This window comes from Silene latifolia, chromosome 1 (genome assembly GCF_048544455.1).
Source record: "Silene latifolia isolate original U9 population chromosome 1, ASM4854445v1, whole genome shotgun sequence".
NCBI lineage: Eukaryota > Viridiplantae > Streptophyta > Magnoliopsida > Caryophyllales > Caryophyllaceae > Silene > Silene latifolia.
The window spans coordinates 3,316,021-3,333,176 of record NC_133526.1 but is presented as its reverse complement, the minus strand read 5'-3'; the positions used below and the strand labels follow the sequence as shown (position 1 = coordinate 3,333,176).

The 17,156-nt window shown below is 40.7% G+C and overlaps 2 protein-coding genes across 2 annotated transcripts; one reads left to right on the top strand and one right to left on the bottom strand.

Annotated features, from left to right (window-relative positions):
* Positions 1 to 356: 356 nt before the first annotated feature.
* LOC141593811 (uncharacterized) lies at positions 357 to 11,296 on the top strand. Its single transcript, XM_074414176.1, has 5 exons — positions 357 to 874; positions 1,671 to 1,897; positions 10,415 to 10,445; positions 10,572 to 10,669; positions 10,888 to 11,296. Exons 1-5 carry the CDS (start codon positions 463 to 465, stop codon positions 11,068 to 11,070), a joined length of 951 nt encoding a protein of 316 aa, XP_074270277.1. The 5' UTR covers positions 357 to 462; the 3' UTR covers positions 11,071 to 11,296.
* A 193-nt stretch (positions 11,297 to 11,489) lies between these two features.
* LOC141593795 (putative pectate lyase 18) lies at positions 11,490 to 16,420 on the bottom strand. Its single transcript, XM_074414175.1, has 6 exons — positions 15,978 to 16,420; positions 14,285 to 14,764; positions 13,355 to 14,066; positions 12,501 to 12,692; positions 11,888 to 12,093; positions 11,490 to 11,772 (listed from the first exon to the last, which is right to left on the bottom strand). The coding sequence occupies exons 2-6, from the start codon at positions 14,428 to 14,430 to the stop codon at positions 11,559 to 11,561; spliced, it is 1,470 nt and encodes a 489-aa protein (XP_074270276.1). The 5' UTR covers positions 14,431 to 14,764; positions 15,978 to 16,420; the 3' UTR covers positions 11,490 to 11,558.
* Positions 16,421 to 17,156: the final 736 nt, after the last annotated feature.

Sequence of the window (17,156 nt, the reverse complement as noted above, 5' to 3'; positions counted from 1 at the left end):
AGCTGAACTTATTGTGAGCTGAACTGAACTGAACTGAAGTAAGAAGTTAATTTGTGAAGAAAAAAACTAAACTTAACTGGACTGAATAGAGCTAAAACTGAACTGAAATGAGCTAAAATTAAGTAAAAAGAATACAACATTAGTCTACCAACCCATTTCCCGTCTGTCTTTCGATTTTAATCACTCAATCTAAATAAACCCTTCCGAAAACTAGTGAATTGGATTAAATAAATGGGCTTGCCAATTGCCAAACAAAAACTAGTGACAATTGATTCTTCAACTAATTACACGTCCAACACTCTTAACTCTTAAGCCCGAAACCTTTAAAAAAACAAAGGCGCCAAAATTTAAATCATTTCCCTCCAAAACCCTAACACTAACCCTAATTTCTTCCCCAATTTCACAATTTCCACAATTATACTCCCCCAATCTCAAAATCAATCGCATTCTCTTGTCGAAAAAATGACAACAGGGAAACGGCATCGATACGAAAGCGAAGAGGAAGAGGAAGAAGAAGAAGAAGAAGAAGAAGAAGAAGAGGAGGATGAAGAAGAATACAAAGAAAAAGTAGTAGAATCCAAAGTAAAAGTAGCAGAATCCAAAGAAAAAGTAGTCGAAAGAATCGATCCGAATATTATAACTGTGAAGGTGCAGTTTGCTATGTTTGGACAGATGGACTTAAAAATTATGAAAATTGACAGAGAAATTGAATTGAGATGGTTGATGATTCGTTATTGTGATCAATTTGCGGCGGATTATAATCAATTTAAGTTTATGTTTAATGGTGCATGTTTTAAGGATACGGATACGCCGCTTAAACTTTCCATGGTTGATCAAGATACTATTTATGTCGTCCATAGAGGTTTGAATCAAGGTTTGTTTTCTCATCGTCTTTTTATTCTTTGTGAGCGGTATTTTAATCAAAGGTAATTAAATTATCAAGACGGAGGTCGTACTGTATTACGGAGTCAAAGATTCCATATTTATTGGTTTACGGTTTGTGATTGTGATCTTATTTTTATTTGTTTTGTGATTGTTTTAATCAAAGGCTAATACTCCCTCCGCTTCGGTCATTTGTTTATCTGTTCGGTTTTGAGTTGTCTGTTTACCTTTCTATTTTAGGAATGACCGAGAGTTTGATGAGCAATTTGATCATCTACCCCAAATTTGGTCCACTTGTCCTCTAATAATTGGTCCCTCCTATTTCCTTGAACTTTATGCCAAAACCAAAGGTAAACAAATGACCGGGACGAAAACAAAATGACCGAGAGTTTGATGAGTAAATGATTAAGATCAAGGGAGTATGTTTGTTTAGCTGATTGTTATGGATTGCTATGGTTTCGTGTTATAATGGGATAAAACAAAATGACTTAATAAAGGATACACTTCTTACTCGCTATGGCGTTGAGACTTGAGAGTCATTTGATGCAATTATTGAGGCAAATCTCATCTATGCTTAATCGGAAACAATTGCCATATGTCGTTTACAAATGAGTAAGACTACGTGCATCCGACACTTCTTATTGCAGTGGTTTATCATATGACGATCTTAGAATTTCCTGTTGTTATACTACTGCTGCTTTTAAGTTTATTGGCGTAAGCTAATATGGTTCAGGGGCCCTGTACTACTTGGTATATGACGATTTTTTTGGATGCTGCCTGCGTCATAGGTGTTCAGGGGCCCTGTACTACTTGGTATATAACTTTGTGCATCCGTGCACACAAAAGGAGAGATACATTTGTGAGGGTAACATGTAATGATCCATTATTGCGTCAGATTAAGCTTCATTTTTCTGATGGCGGAGATGGAAAACATGTCGCTACCTGTTTTATCTACAGAGGAATGAGGCTGAATGATTCCCATATAGTGAGCATGCTCGGATTGGAAGATGGTGACTGTTAACGATACAAAAGCCCATACAATATCCAACTCACAAGATCATATCACTAGCATATAATATCTTTCACCAAGCTGTCAAATATATGTAAATATAGCATCCATATAATTTGTATATCATTTAGTATCAATTAGCATATAATGTATAGGCTCCTATCCTAAATTAGATGCTTTCTCTTCCTATATAATGTACATTCCAACATCAATGTTAATACACAATTTCATTATCATTCTCTAAGTCTTATATGGTATCTTCGAGCCACAAACGATCCAACCCTCTCAAACCTCAACGAGCCTCCTTCAAACGCCAAAGATCCCACCCGTCCAACCCCTGCATCACCATGACTAACACTCATACCGACACTCTCATCCCCAATCCCCACAACGATGCCAAACCGCTCACGGCACCCAACCTCCACCACGTTGTGAAGCTGACTCCGCTAAACTACATTTCATGGCGGTTTCAACTTACCAACATATTGTTTGGTCTTAGTCTCCTCGGGTTCATAGATGGATCCGACACCATACCTCCTGCAACCCTTGTTGACGCCAACAAGCAGGAAACCCCCAACCCCGCTCACCTGTCTTGGCTTAAACAAGACGGTCTTATTTTAGGTGCCCTCATGGGTACCATTACCGCGGCCCTACAAACCCTAATAGTACGGGCCAAAACCGCTAAGGAAGCATGGGATATTTTAGCTAATACCTATGCAAACCCCTCCCGCATCCACATACAACAATTAAAAGAAAAACTTGATTCGATAATAAAAACCTCGGATCAAACCATCAGTGAGTATATTCATTCCGTCAAGGCTTGCGTCGATCAACTTGCTCTTATGGGCAAGATAATCGATCCCGAGGATGTCGTCTCTAAGATCCTCAAAGGCCTGGACTATGAATCATACAAACCCGTCATTGACCCAATCCGCGCTCGAGACACACCAATCAGTTTCGAGACCCTTCACGAGAAATTGCTCCAACAAGAGCTACTTCTCCAACACCAATCCACCTCCAATAACAACTTTCAACCCTCGGCAAATCCTGCCTACCGTCACAACCAGCAATACCGCCCTCACCAACGCTACAACCAACCCTCCTACTCTAACACCGTCACTGCCAACCCACAACCCAGCCAATCTCAGCCTCGCCCATTCAAAGGCAGGTGTCAATGGTGCCGCGAAACAGGGCACGTAATCGCTAATTGTCCCCTGTTTCGAAGGCTCTTTCCCAACCTTGTGTTCCCTGCCCCACCAACTACTCGCCATCAACAACCACCGCAGGCCCACACTGTCACCACCACCAACCCCGCACCCAACCCCAATTTCCTCCTCGACAATGAGCAAGTCACCACATCACTCATGACTTGGACACCCTCGCCTTTCACTCCCCCTACACCGGCTTTGATGACCTTATCATTGGAGACGGTTCCTCTCTACCAATCGCCAATATAGGTAATTTTCAATTGCATTCTCTCAATTTTACTAATGTACTTCATGTCCCTAAAATTTCGAGAAATATACTATCAGTGTCTCAATTATGTCGGGACAACAATGCTTTTATCGTTTTCTCACATAACTCTTTTGATATTAAGGCGATAGCAACGGGAACCTCCCTCCTCCAGGGCCGGGCTAAAGACGGAGTGTACGAGTGGTGTCCTCCGAAACCGAATGCTCATGCCGCTGTCAAAGGACCCGCTCCATTATCATTGCATCATAGATTAGGTCATCCAACCTTTGATGTAATGCAAATTATTAATAAAGAAGTACCTTTTTCAATTTCCAATTATACTCACTGTGAATCGTGCAACGTAGCAAAGAGCAAGAAACTACCATTCTCAACCTCCTCATTTACCACCACCGAACCCCTGGACCTAATTTTTTTCGGATCTTTGGTCCAGCCCGGTTGTCTCATTTGATCATTATAAGTATTACATTGTTTTCGTCGATCACTATAGCAAGTATATTTGGTTATACCCATTAAAACGAAAATCCGATACAACGCAATTATTTTTACAATTTCGAGCTCTAGTCGAAAAATATTTTAATAAACCAATCAAACATTTTTTCTCCGATAACGGAGGAGAATATGTAAAACTGTCTACCACCTTACTTAACTCCGGTATCTCTCACTCGACCTCACCTCCGCATACTCCCGAACATAATGGATATGCGACGCAACGGCACCGCCACATTGTTGAAACGGGTCTAGCCCTTCTTAACCACGCTAGCCTCCCCACAAAATATTGGCCATATGCCTTTAGTACCGCTACTTATCTTATCAATCGCCTTCCCACCCGCTCTCTTCAAGGTCGATCACCATATCACGTCATTCACAATAAAAAACCCGACTACACCTCCCTTCATAATTTTGGTTGTCTTTGCTATCCTTGGCTAAGGCCCTACACCAAACATAAACTCGAAAACCGCTCTACTCCGTGCATCTTTGTTGGCTACTCCTCCACGCAAAGTGCCTTTCACTGCCTCGACCCCAAAACCCATCGTGTCTACACATCACGCCATGTCAAATTTTATGACGATATTTATCCCTTCCAAAATTCACCCTCCTCTTCGCTTCCCTCCCCCACCATCGATGAGTGGTCTCACCTCTCCATTCCCATTTTGCCACCCACCGTAGCCACCCCTCCACCACCCTCATCCACCGCTGCTCCTCCTCGCCACTCCAACCACCCCATTCACCATGTCTACTCTCGTCGAACCACCTCCCAGCCCCCTCCCTCCACTACCTCTCCCACTACAAATCCCTCCCCCAGTCCCTCTTCCACTACCCCTTCTCCTGCCACCACCTCACCACATCCCTCCCCCACCTCCACCCCCGCCTCTGCCTCCTGCAGCCACCCTTCAACCACCACCATTCCCTCCTCGGCTCAACCCTCCCCAGCTGCCATTCCTTCTTCGACTCAACCCGCTACAAATCCTAGCTCCATTGTTACCCGCCTTGCCAATAATATTCGCAAGCCGACCCCCAAATATGCAAACCTTGCTCATACGACCTCCTCCACCACAAGTCTTCCCAACACCGTCAAGCAAGCCCTCGTCCTTCCCCACTGGCGACAAGCCATGCAATCGGAATACGATGCTCTTGTTCGCAACCACACTTGGACTCTCGTTTCTCCCTCTTCCGCGCAAAACATCGTTGGTTGCAAATGGGTCTATCGAAACAAATTTGCTCCCGATGGCACCCTCAAGCAACACAAGGCTCGTCTTGTAGCAAAAGGCTTTCACCAACGACCGGGAATTGATTACACTGAAACTTTCAGCCCTGTCGTAAAACCAACTACAATCCGCCTAATTCTCTCGCTCGCTGTGACCAAATCCTGGCCAATTCGTCAGCTTGATGTCAATAATGCGTTCCTTCAAGGCACTCTTACTGACGAAGTATTCATGGCCCAACCCCCTGGCTTTGTCGATCAAGCCAAACCGGACTTTGTTTGCAAATTAAACAAAGCCATATACGGGCTCAAACAAGCTCCACGAGCTTGGTACACCGAGCTCAAAACCTATCTAGTTCAAGTTGGTTTCATTCAATCTATATCCGATCCTTCACTATTTATTTTACAAACCAAATCCACCATTATTTACATGCTTATCTATGTCGATGATATAATAATCACTGGACCACATTCTTCTCACTTACAAACATTCATCACCACTCTCTCAAACCGTTTTTCCCTCAAAGACCTTGGGCCACTGTCGTACTTCCTTGGCATCGAAGTCACTCCCAATTCCTCGGTCACACCTCGTCGGTACCCAAATACATCCATGACCTCCTTACCAAATACAATATGGACAATGCCAAACCCAACACCACTCCAATGGCAACTTCTCCTCCCCTCCTTCGAGAAGACAACCATCCTAGAGATGGCAGTGGGCCGTGCTGGGCCGGCCCGCGTGCCGGCCCACCGTGCCACCTCCAAAATTTGGCACGGCCCAGGCACGGTTAATGGGCCCATCGTGCCGTGCCGTGCTTGGCCCATCTTCTCCATCCCTAGCCGCGGCCCGTCTGTGGCACGCCTATATTCGTGCTGGGCCGTGCCTGGCCCATGGGCTGGTCGTGCCTTGTTCATGGGCCGGCCCATCGTGCTATATTTTTTTTTTTTTTTTTTTTTAAAAACAAAGAACTTTTTATAATAATTGTATGATTTTAGTACTTTTTGTTTATTAATATAATAATTTAACTAAAATATATATTTTATTAAATATTAATGTAATTGATTACTTGTATTTTTAATATATTCGATTTAATCAAATAATTAAGAAACGATGAAAAAAAAGAGTTTTTTATTAAACGATTAAGAAACAATGTTAAAAAAAATACCTCAATCTTTTATTAAAAAAGCATGAAACGATATAACTACACGTCTACAAGTTTATTCAATTAAAAAAAACGATGAAACGATTAAGAAACGATATTAATCTAATATAATAATAAGAAAAAAATACAAAATACAAGTTTATTTAATGATATGCAACTATGAATCTGACGAGGTACTTGTTTCGTCGGAATCAAGCTCGTGCTCATGATCGACAAAGTCTTGTTGTCGATTTTCGGCATCCATCCAATCCTTATAGCACACTAACATTTTAAGTGTATCGGATCTTAGACGAGTTCGTTTTTCATCCAATACCCTTTTTGCTCCACTAAAGCAACTTTCGGATGCAACGGAAGACACTTGAATGCTTAAGAAGTCCCTTGCTATTGCCGACATCACCGGAAGCGACCTCCTTTGATTTCGCCACCATTGCAAAAGGTCAAGGTTGTTGGACTCTTCTTCGGTCATACCTCGCATATAATCGTAGGTAGTGTACATTTGATACTCGGCCAAGTTGGATGTTGGAGTAGATTGTTGTCGACTCGGCCTTACTCGACTCATCAAACCTTTAAGAGCGGTCAAGCTCGCTCCTTGAATAGCACCACCACTAGTACCTGCACTAGAAGTAGTATGAGAAGAAACACGAGTGAAGTTGTTAATAACAGACTCGTAATGGTTATATACAGTAAAAAATTGCGAACTAATTCTTTCTCTATATTGAGCTTCGTCAAAAGGTAAACATAATAGACACCTATAAACACCAACTAATTGTATAGTTTCCTCTAATTTCCACCTAGGGTCTAAAATCATACAAAAAACGTAAACAATGGGAATATATGACCAATACTTGAGCCACTTTTGCTCCATTTTTGGAAGAAACCCGCTAAACATTTCATTTTGACGATAATTGTTAAAAAGTTGCGCAATAGGAATAACATTACCAACGAAATTAGGAGCGGTAGGTTTATAAACATGTGAAAAAGAGAGAGTTGCAAAGTTAAAAGCACCTAATAAATCAATATACAATGAAATTTTCGTCCAATCCTCCTCTAATAACAAGTTACTAGGAAAGGATCGGTTCCAAAAAAGTAGTAAGAGGTTCTTTATAGGGAATCATAGCACTCAACATAATGTACATAGAATTCCACCTAGTGTTATTTTCGTCGGGAAATTTAATGCATTTATATCCTTTGGCCTCGCAAAAATCTTTCCATTGTTTAAATCTCCACTTTGCCGAGTTAAAATGCATAACAATATTTTAAAATTTCGCATGATAAGTTTTAATGCCTTCAAGACCATCTTTAACACATAAGTTTAAAACATGACATGCACATCTAACATGCAACAAATCACCATCTAAAATAACATCATTTAAACTATCTTTTAACTTGTTAGCAACAGAATTCATGGTAGATGCATTATCAAAAGTACAAGTTAAAATTTTAGATGCAAGTCCGTAATCATTAATACCGTTCATGATAATTGCATGTGTATTTTCGGCATTATGAGGGTATTCTAATTTAGCAAAGTCAATGATACGTTTTTGCATAGTCCAAGTGTCATCCAACCAATGAGCGGTAATGCATATATACGAATACTCGACGCCCGAATCCCACCCATCGGCAGTTATACTAAATTTACATTTAGTCTTTTCAAACTCAGAAATAAGGTTTTTGTCGTCGTCAAAAATAATACCATGCCTTTATTTCTAACGGCCCGTCTACTTGTTTCTTTGTGGCGGGGTTGATTTGTTTTAACATATTCGTTAAAAGCACGATGTTCAACTAGTGTAAACGGTTTTTCCGTTTGAATAATCATTCTAGCCAATTGGGTGGAACATTCATCATAATTATAATTGGACGATTGGTTATCGGGGTGAGTCACGAATTGGTCCATTGTAGGTTGGTCACTTTCGATTCGTTTAGTACAACTTTTCCAATGTCGATTTAGATGACCGGTACCACCCGTAGTAGCACAACTAAATATGCGATCACAATATCTACATTTGCAAACCGGTCTAGTTTGACACTTAAAAAAATGATTCCATGCTTCACTAGAATTAGCCTTTTTACGTATTTCGTCCATTTCTTGTTCGGTACACCATACATCTACTACGGGTTGTTTGGGTTGTGTTTGGGGTAGTGATGTCTCGGTAGATGACCCATGTTCGGACGGTGGTCTTATCCCCCCCGTCACAAAAGGTGGTAAAATAGGCATTGTACTAGGTCCTTCAAAAGCTTGATTTTCGAAAATAGTATTTTCAAAATGCATGTTATCAAGTAGTGACGGATTAAAATTCATATATTGGTTCATGTTTAATGGTGGTTCGGGGTTTGGTGAATCCGACTCACTAATATGACGTGACCTCTTAGACGAGTTTTGTGAGTTCATAATTATAATTAAATTTTTAAAAGACAAACTAATATTTAAATAGAATTAATTAACTAAATTTAACTCAACAAACAAAAATTAAAACAATATAATAAAAAGTAGAGTTAGAAAATGCAAACAAAGCTATCGGAATTCGGAATATCGAAATGAAGAATTGAACCCTTGCTTGAACCAAATACTCGATTCAACAAACCCGATGATATAAAACCCAATTGAACCCTTGCTTGAACTTCCGATTCAATAAACCCGATTAACTAATTACTTTATATAACTAATTATTTTATATTACTAATTGTTTTATATAAGATTTTTATATATTTATAAGTTATATTGTAAAATTATAAGAAGTATATAAGAATAAAGATAAGTAGAAGAGAATAAGAGATGGATTGAATTGTGAAGAAATGAATTGAATTAAGGTTGTATTTATAGAGTTTGTAATTAAAAAAAAAAAAAAAAAAAAAAAAGAAAAGAAAACAGAAGACTAGCAAACAGAGACGTGCAAGCAGATAACGACTAGAAAACAGAGCAACGGTACAAAACAGAGCAACAAGCCTCAACGACTATAATTCTCTACCAACGACTATAATTCTCTACCACCGTGCCAGTTTCGTGCCGCCCACCGTGCCGCCCACCGTGCCGCGTGCGTGCCGTGCCTGGCCGTGCCAGGGCCGTGCCGTGCCAGGGCACGATGAATTCGCAATCGCCGTCGGAGCCGGTTCTAGCACGAACGTCTTTGGGCTCGTGCCACCTCGATCCCCGCCACCCGCCGGCCGTGCTCGTGCCGGCGTCCGTGCCTGGCCGTGCCGCCCACCGTGCCGAGCCCGAACTGCCATCTCTAAACCATCCTATCCATGATCACCAAAACTATCGAGCTATCATTGGAAGTTTACAATATCTATCTTTAACTCGTCCTGACATAGCCTTTCCTATCAACCGTCTTGCTCAATTTCTTCATCACCCAACTGCCAATCATTGGGCAGCCCTAAAACGCCTTCTCAGGTACCTCCAAGGCACTCAAAACCACGGCATTCAACTATACAAAACAACACCTCTTCGTCTTCACGCCTTCTGTGATGCTGACTTTGGAGGTGATAAAGATAACTACTTCTCCACCACTGGTTACATTGTTTACCTCGGCCGCAATCCCATCTCTTGGTCTTCCAAAAAACAAACTGGAATTGCACTCTCCACCACCGAGGCCGAATTTCGCGCCGTTGCTTCCGTCACCACTGAAACTCTATGGCTTCGCAATCTCCTCTCCGAACTACAGATCAGTGTCAACGACCCACCTGCAATTTTCTGTGACAACATATCAGCTACACTGTACGCCAAGAACCCCGTCTTCCACTCCAGGATGAAGCACATGGCTCTTTCATTTCACTTTGTCAAACAGCAGCTTCAACTGAACCAGATTCGCATCTCTCACATTGCAAGCAATGATCAGCTTGCGGATATACTGACTAAGCCGCTCCACAAACATCAATATCAAGCGTTAAGAGACAAGCTTGGCCTTATCCAAAGAACGTCCAACTTGAGGGGGCGTGTTAACGATACAAAAGCCCATACAATATCCAACTCACAAGATCATATCACTAGCATATAATATCTTTCACCAAGCTGTCAAATATATGTAAATATAGCATCCATATAATTTGTATATCATTTAGTATCAATTAGCATATAATGTATAGGCTCCTATCCTAAATTAGATGCTTTCTCTTCCTATATAATGTACATTCCAACATCAATGTTAATACACAATTTCATTATCATTCTCTAAGTCTTATAGTGACGTCATTGATGCCTTTAATTTCGATGAAAATAGTAAGTCAATCTTTTGTTTGATCTATACTAGTTTCAGGTAGATCTTATGTTTTCGTGCATCTAGCTATTCTTGTGCCGAATCTGAAGGTATTTCTTTATATTGATGACTTTCAACTTTTTTATCAGGATCGTCCTTGAGCATACTTAGCCCACCTCCCACTAAGACGGAGAACTCTGTCGTAAGGAAAGCTAGCTGCATTTCTAAAGGGAATAATGACATCAATGTAAGTTTTTATATTGATTAATTGTCGAATAAAGTTTTTGTTTACAATAAATGTTCTTAGATGCCCAAATCTGCACTCCTCATTGAACCATCCAATGACTATTATGGTTCGAGTCATGATCCAATCCCTTGAGGAGCTATGGTAATGTTGTTGTAGTAACAGTGTCTATGCGTAAGTTGAGCTAAGATGCTAACTAAAATTTACTTTTATAATTTCAGAAAAGCGGAACACGTGTAAACGGCATTGGAACTTCGGGTACAAGTTCTCGCCCAAGAGAAACACAACCACACAATAACCCCCCAGTTGTTCAGACGACAACACCTTGGCCTTCCCATCCCCCTCTCCCTGCTTTCGTGTACAACACAGGCCCCTATTTTCACAGTACAAAGCAAGTCCCATAGTGATCCCACCACAGTTGAGACTGGACTCGTCTAGAGGCCGAGGACTCGAGGAGGACATGAGCGGAGTATCAGTCAATAGCTATGCATGTGCTTATTTTCTATGTAGTATTTGCTGTATTTTCAATGTAGTATCTTCTGTAATTTGAGCTGTATAATGTACTTGTAGAACCTTGGCTTCTTATCGATCTCGTGCAACTTTTGTGCAAAATGGGCTAATTTATATCGACATTTAATCGTTTATTAGTGACTCGTATAAACTGAGATCATAATAGGGTTAGTAACATATTTTACTCGTTCGTAGACAAAATTTAGCGATTTAAAATGTTGCATAAAACTAAGATAGAAAAAAAAAATCCAACTTTTTAAGCTAATTTGAAAGCCAGAGATGCCAGTCAAGAGTCGAGACACGAGCCTGTTAATTTGCTATCCGAAATGGAGATCCATATATTTAGAGCTAGGGAGTACGAGTACTATTTTAATGCCGATTACTATAGGCATAATAATGTTAGAGAGCAGAGATGATAAAATGTGGAGAGCGTGCACAAAATCGATAAAAAAAGTAAAGCCCATACGGGTTTGGTAGGTAAGGCGCTGCTGTTTCCAAATGTCATGCCTAAGAAGCCTGTGTCGCTACCAGATCCAGAGCTGGTTCGGCTACTACTTGTGCTGGTCTCACCACTGTATCCCACATTTACTCGGTCTCTGTGTGCATTAATAAGATGCAGAGTTCAGTCATTGCTAAAAACTTAAAATGAGATGTAAATTGAAATGGTGAAGCAAATGCATGCGAAATTGAGAAGTCGATGTTTGAATGTACCTAGGATCACCAAAGACGCCAGCATAAAGCGTAATCTGGTCAATGAGCTGTACAGACTTGGGTTCGGTACTGACAGCTTTGGCATACTGAGCACTAAGCCCCTCTCCTGAAGGCACGAAGAATGCACCATTTACCATTATGTCTCCTTCCGTTCTCCAGTTCCAATCTGGCCAGTCTTTGTCATCGGTTTCAACGCGCTTCGTCACCTAAATGTATCGATAGTTTATAAACAGACAATTTTGAATACTGAATCTTTCCCTTTTATCTGTTATCTATGGACTACTTACGGTAATTAAAATTCGTCCCTACACTTTCCTCGACTAGACATTTTTCACCATATATTATTAAATTCGTTAATTTTTGTCCTGGTGAAGTATGAAAAAAACTTCGGAAAACATTAATGAAATAGACATGGGTTGCCCTGAACCAGACCAGCACAGGAAGCCAAAGAACTACTTAAAGCTCTGTGTTGGCTTTAAAAATATCTTGAGAAAAGATTTTGTCTACCATTGAAGGCCGAGGAGAGGCCCGTGAATTCAGATACTTGACGGAGTATATAAATGCAAAAGAATTGTCCGCAGCAAGTGCAAGTAAAATGTTGAAGAGTACTGACCTCTTTAGCACTGGGGTTCTCTGGAGCAATGTAACGGTTGCCTTGGCTGTTGATTGTGGGGTTTGCGCTGCCTCCAATCACATACATTTCCCACTTCCTAAAGTCGTTGTTCACTACGTGTATGTAACCTCTTCTACACCGTGGCATTCTTTGCACTAATCCCTCTCCGAATATGTTGAAAGCCAGTGTCACCTGTTTTTACCATTTTTCACTATCAATGCTTAACCTTCAAACCATGTCCATTAAAAAACAGCAGACATGTACGATCCCCTAAAACCGTGTGATTTTGTCTTTTTTTTTCCCCCTCTCTTTTAAAGAACGGCCAAGGTTTAGAGATCTAGATATGAATCCAATACCTAACAACAACAACAACATTACCCCAGTGCCTCAATGGCTCCGTAAAATGCGGGGTAAGGGGGGGGGGGGGGGGTCGGATGTACGCAGCCTTACCCTTGTGTTAGAAACACAAAGAAATTGTTTCCGAATGACCCAAGATGAAAATTGCGACGAGAACTGCATCGAAGGACTGCTACTTCACAAGAGAAAGAAGAGCAGCCACTTTAGTAAGCCATTTTGCTTTACTCCATCATAATCCAGAACCAAAGAATAATGAGTCTTTGGCTCCATTGGAAATATGGAGAAGAATCCAATACCTAACAATTAGACTAATTCTGTAATTCACATCCAAAACACTAACTCAAACTCCTAAAGAAAACTTAGTAGTGTTCAAGATCAACCAACCACACAAGACATATCCGTCGCACAGAAAGTGGAATTTCACATCTTTATTTAACAACACATGAGGTTTGAAAATGGAAATTGCCCTAAAGTTAAGAAGTGTAGATGGTACAAACCTGCATGCCGGCGTCTAAAATGTAGCCATCGCTGTGCCCCAAGAGCATGACGTCATTATGATGAGAAAAATGGTTGTTAGAAATAGTAATTCCGGTGGAGCCCATGGTAGCATCAATCAGGCCATCAGTGCAATAGGATAAAGTGCAGTGGTCAACCCAGATATTGCTAGCCCCAAAGATGGTGATGCCATCACCGTCCGATTTGGACCTCATGCCCACGTGGGTGGGGCTTGAGCGCACATTGGAGTTGCCGGCAGGATAGCAGTTGTGGATGTGAATGTTATGGATAATGATGTTAGAAACGTACTGAAGGGTGATGCAGCCCCCGCCAGTAATGTGTACATCAGCACCGCGACCATCTAGGGTCTTATAGCTGTTGACAATGAGCTCGTACTTGAGCTTGATGGTCATGTCGCCTGAGAATATGATCCATAGGGGATCATCCTGAATCACGGCATAACGGAGGGTGCCTTCCTTTGGGTTCACTGCATCCGAGTCTGATGAATCAGTGACCACGTAAATCTTACCCCCTTTGCCTCCCATTGCTCCTTGCCCAAACCCGATTGCACAGTCAGCTAACCGTTCACGCTTGGAGGCCCACTGTGGATCACACCGCCAGCAGTCGTCGATTGGGTTCCCCGTCAAGCATCCTGAACTTGAGGATTCAGATACTTCTAGCATTTGTCTTCTGGACACAGATACATTGACCATCCTGGGACAACAACAACAACAACATCAGAGCCATAATCCCAAAATGATTTGGGGTCGGCTGACATGAATCATCCTGGGACGTCAACGAAAAAATTAAAATCACAAATTTAAGTCCAATAAATAATGTTCTGTCTGACAAGTCACAATGTTAAACTGCAATATCTAAGGGTCAATACCGTATATGGTGGATTGGTGGAGTAACTAACAAAAATGGTTTACCTGTGCACATGTTGAGCGACATCATCAGGGTGAGGGTGTTGATTAGGAAGTAGAAGACTGAAAGCAGGGACGAGAAAAGAAGAGCAAGAAAATAAGAAGAAAATGGTGTTCAAGGGAAGAATCAAGGTTGTGGTAATACGGAGCATGGCTTCACTTGACAGATTAAGACAAGATTCAATCTGGTTGTTATGTAAAATTCCAACTTCAATTCGCTGGTTATGTGGAATGGCCGGAATGTAACTTCATCCACTTTGTTGCTGCTCAAGCAAATAACAACATTCCCGACAACTAGCAGTTTTTCCTCCAGGAGGAAATGAACAATTCTGCCTCGCTCATAGAAACTGAAAGTTTAAACCACTTTTGACAGCCTCTCTAGGTGCTCCTTCGGCCTTTTTCAATACAACAATGACATTAAAGTTCATGGAGTTCAAGTTTATCTTTTCTTTTAAGGATATACGCCGTTCCTTTTATGATCTTTACCTGGAATAGATTTGAGAATATCAGAACACGAAAGTTGGCATCTGAACAATGTACAGATCCATTTTGACTATCCATCACTAATACCATGTACACCAAACTTCGGACAAATCGACAGGAATTTTGTTAGAACAATGCAACTGTGATAATGTGCTATGAATTAAAGACAGATAACCGCAATGCATTACATCCTAATAAAAGCAGACAACCCTCAAACTGTAAACTAATTCCCACCATTGTAAAAGAGCAGGACGATGAGTGAACAAAGGCTTAGTGACAATCATATGAATTAAAAGACAACTACCATTGAAGGCCAACTATCTTCAACAACAACAACAACAACATTACCCCAGTGCCTCAATGGCTCCCGCAAATTGTGGGGTACAAGGAAGTCAGATGTACGCAGTCTTATCCTTGAATTAGCAACACAAAGACTCAAAGAGACTATTTCCGAATGACCCAACATGAAAATTGCAAAGGCCAACCCAACTACTTCCTCCATTCAACTCAACTCTACCACTTTCAATTTTCTACACTATTCACAAACAAACATTCAATTTCCATTTTCTCTCAATACGTATGTGAAAATATATTCATGTGAGATCTTATTTAATTCGTCTTTACAAGTACATTAAAAATATCTAACTTTTATAATTTTTGCAAATACGTAGCTAACTATATTTACCGCGTTAAATACGCGTTGGCAAACGTGATAAAAGAAAGTGGTAGAGTGGAGTTGAATGGAGGAAGTATCTTCAATGAATCAATGTATGACAGTAACACACTAGGTAAGAACTACAATACTCCAAGTTTTTTACCAAATGAAATAACAAAGTCCGATACTTGAACATGCACCCATGTGGCCATGGGACCGTGTCAGATACTTCTAATCTAGTCAAAATAACTTAGTAACTTACCATGATACTACCACCTAGAGCAAACATTACTACAAAAACTTAAAATTACATAATTTACCTACTTTTAAATAAACAATTAAAAAAAAAAACATCAAAAGTTCCAATATGTCCTAAATGAACAATTAAAGCAACATTAGGAAAATAATGCATTAATGCATGCTTGAGAAAAGAGCAAGATCTACAAAATATACTATGATACATTCAATAAATAACAATTAAAATAATGTGGATCAAAATAATAACACTAAATAAACAAAATATAGCTAAAATGAAAGAGAGATCTAAAAGTAGAAAATTACCAAATGTAGTATCTGAAAATGGGTAGTCCAAAAGATTTAAGCATGTAACTAAATGTTGAGCTTTAGATATATTGACCAACAAAAAAATGGTGCTCAAATATTAATTTTTCACCTCAATTAAATTCTAAAAAATATATTTATTGGAGAAAATAAATGGGGATAAATGTAGATTATAAGTTCGTTTTGAACTTAATTTAAGGGTAAATTGAAGAATTAATTTTGTTGGTACACTACTACACTCCCTATTTCTTTGGTATAGTGTTGAGGTTTTTTGGGTGTGTAAAGAAATAGGGAGGAGGAAGAGGAGGAGGAGGGAGATGCGGCTGTATTATTGTGCGGAAATGAGGAGAAAAACATGCAATAGATGTACTCGGTTTTAGGTTCACTCCACTAGTCACTCTACTCACTACGCACTACTCAATAGTGTGACTATTTTGGACGGTGGCTTGCGAGTTGCAACTTGTACATCACAAATAGTATACGAGTTAAGATTCTCTTCGAAAATAACAACAATGTTACCCGATAATAGAGAAGCCAATGGGCCGTATTGTGCCAGTTCGGGTCCCAGCCAATCATGCCTACTCACAATTTTGGCCCGGACCGAGCACGGTTAACCGTATTTTCAGGCTGTGCCGTGCCAACCGCTTTTCCCAAACCCCCACCCACCGTGGCCCGTCCGTTGGCCAAGGCAATGTCGGGCCGGACTCGTGCCGCCCGTCGTGCTTCGATATTTTTAATGGTTTTTTTAATTATTTACCCCTTAAACCGTCGTGTCTCGTGCCGGGTTGTGCCGGGACACGGGTTTTGGCGAATTTTGGCATCGCAGCCCGCCTCTCACCCGGTCGTGCCATACCCAGACCACCTCGTTTACTTCACCGTGCCGGATTCGTGCTGCCCGCCTTGGCGTGGCCCGATAAGGGTTCCTTAAATTATTACCCGCTTCGTCTCGGTTAGTAACTTACATTTACTCCATTTTCCACTCAAAAAAAACAATAGATGTAAAATGTTCACTGAAACAGAGAAAGTGTGAAACAGAGGGTTGAATGTATGTAATCTAATCCTTGTGATAAGGGTAGGAGTGGCCATTCGGTCGAGCTAGAAAGACTGGATTTGGGGTAACTAGGAGTCATTAGTGTCGGACTAGTACCAAATTGGGGTTTAGTTGTAAGGGCGGACTAT

Bases quoted from the DNA above. Each gene is read 5' to 3' on its own strand.
- LOC141593811 (XM_074414176.1), top strand. From the start codon at position 463: ATGACAACAGGGAAACGGCATCGATACGAAAGCGAAGAGGAAGAGGAA. The intron at 875-1,670 runs GTTTGTTTTCTC...CCTGCGTCATAG, and splicing joins CCATAGAGGTTTGAATCAAG to GTGTTCAGGGGCCCTGTACT. The intron at 1,898-10,414 runs TGTTAACGATAC...TCTTATAGTGAC, and splicing joins TCGGATTGGAAGATGGTGAC to GTCATTGATGCCTTTAATTT.
- LOC141593795 (XM_074414175.1), bottom strand. From the start codon at position 14,430: ATGCTCCGTATTACCACAACCTTGATTCTTCCCTTGAACACCATTTTC. The intron at 12,693-13,354 runs GTTTGTACCATC...TGGTAAAAACAG, and splicing joins TTTTAGACGCCGGCATGCAG to GTGACACTGGCTTTCAACAT. The intron at 11,773-11,887 runs GTACATTCAAAC...TAATGCACACAG, and splicing joins GGCGTCTTTGGTGATCCTAG to AGACCGAGTAAATGTGGGAT.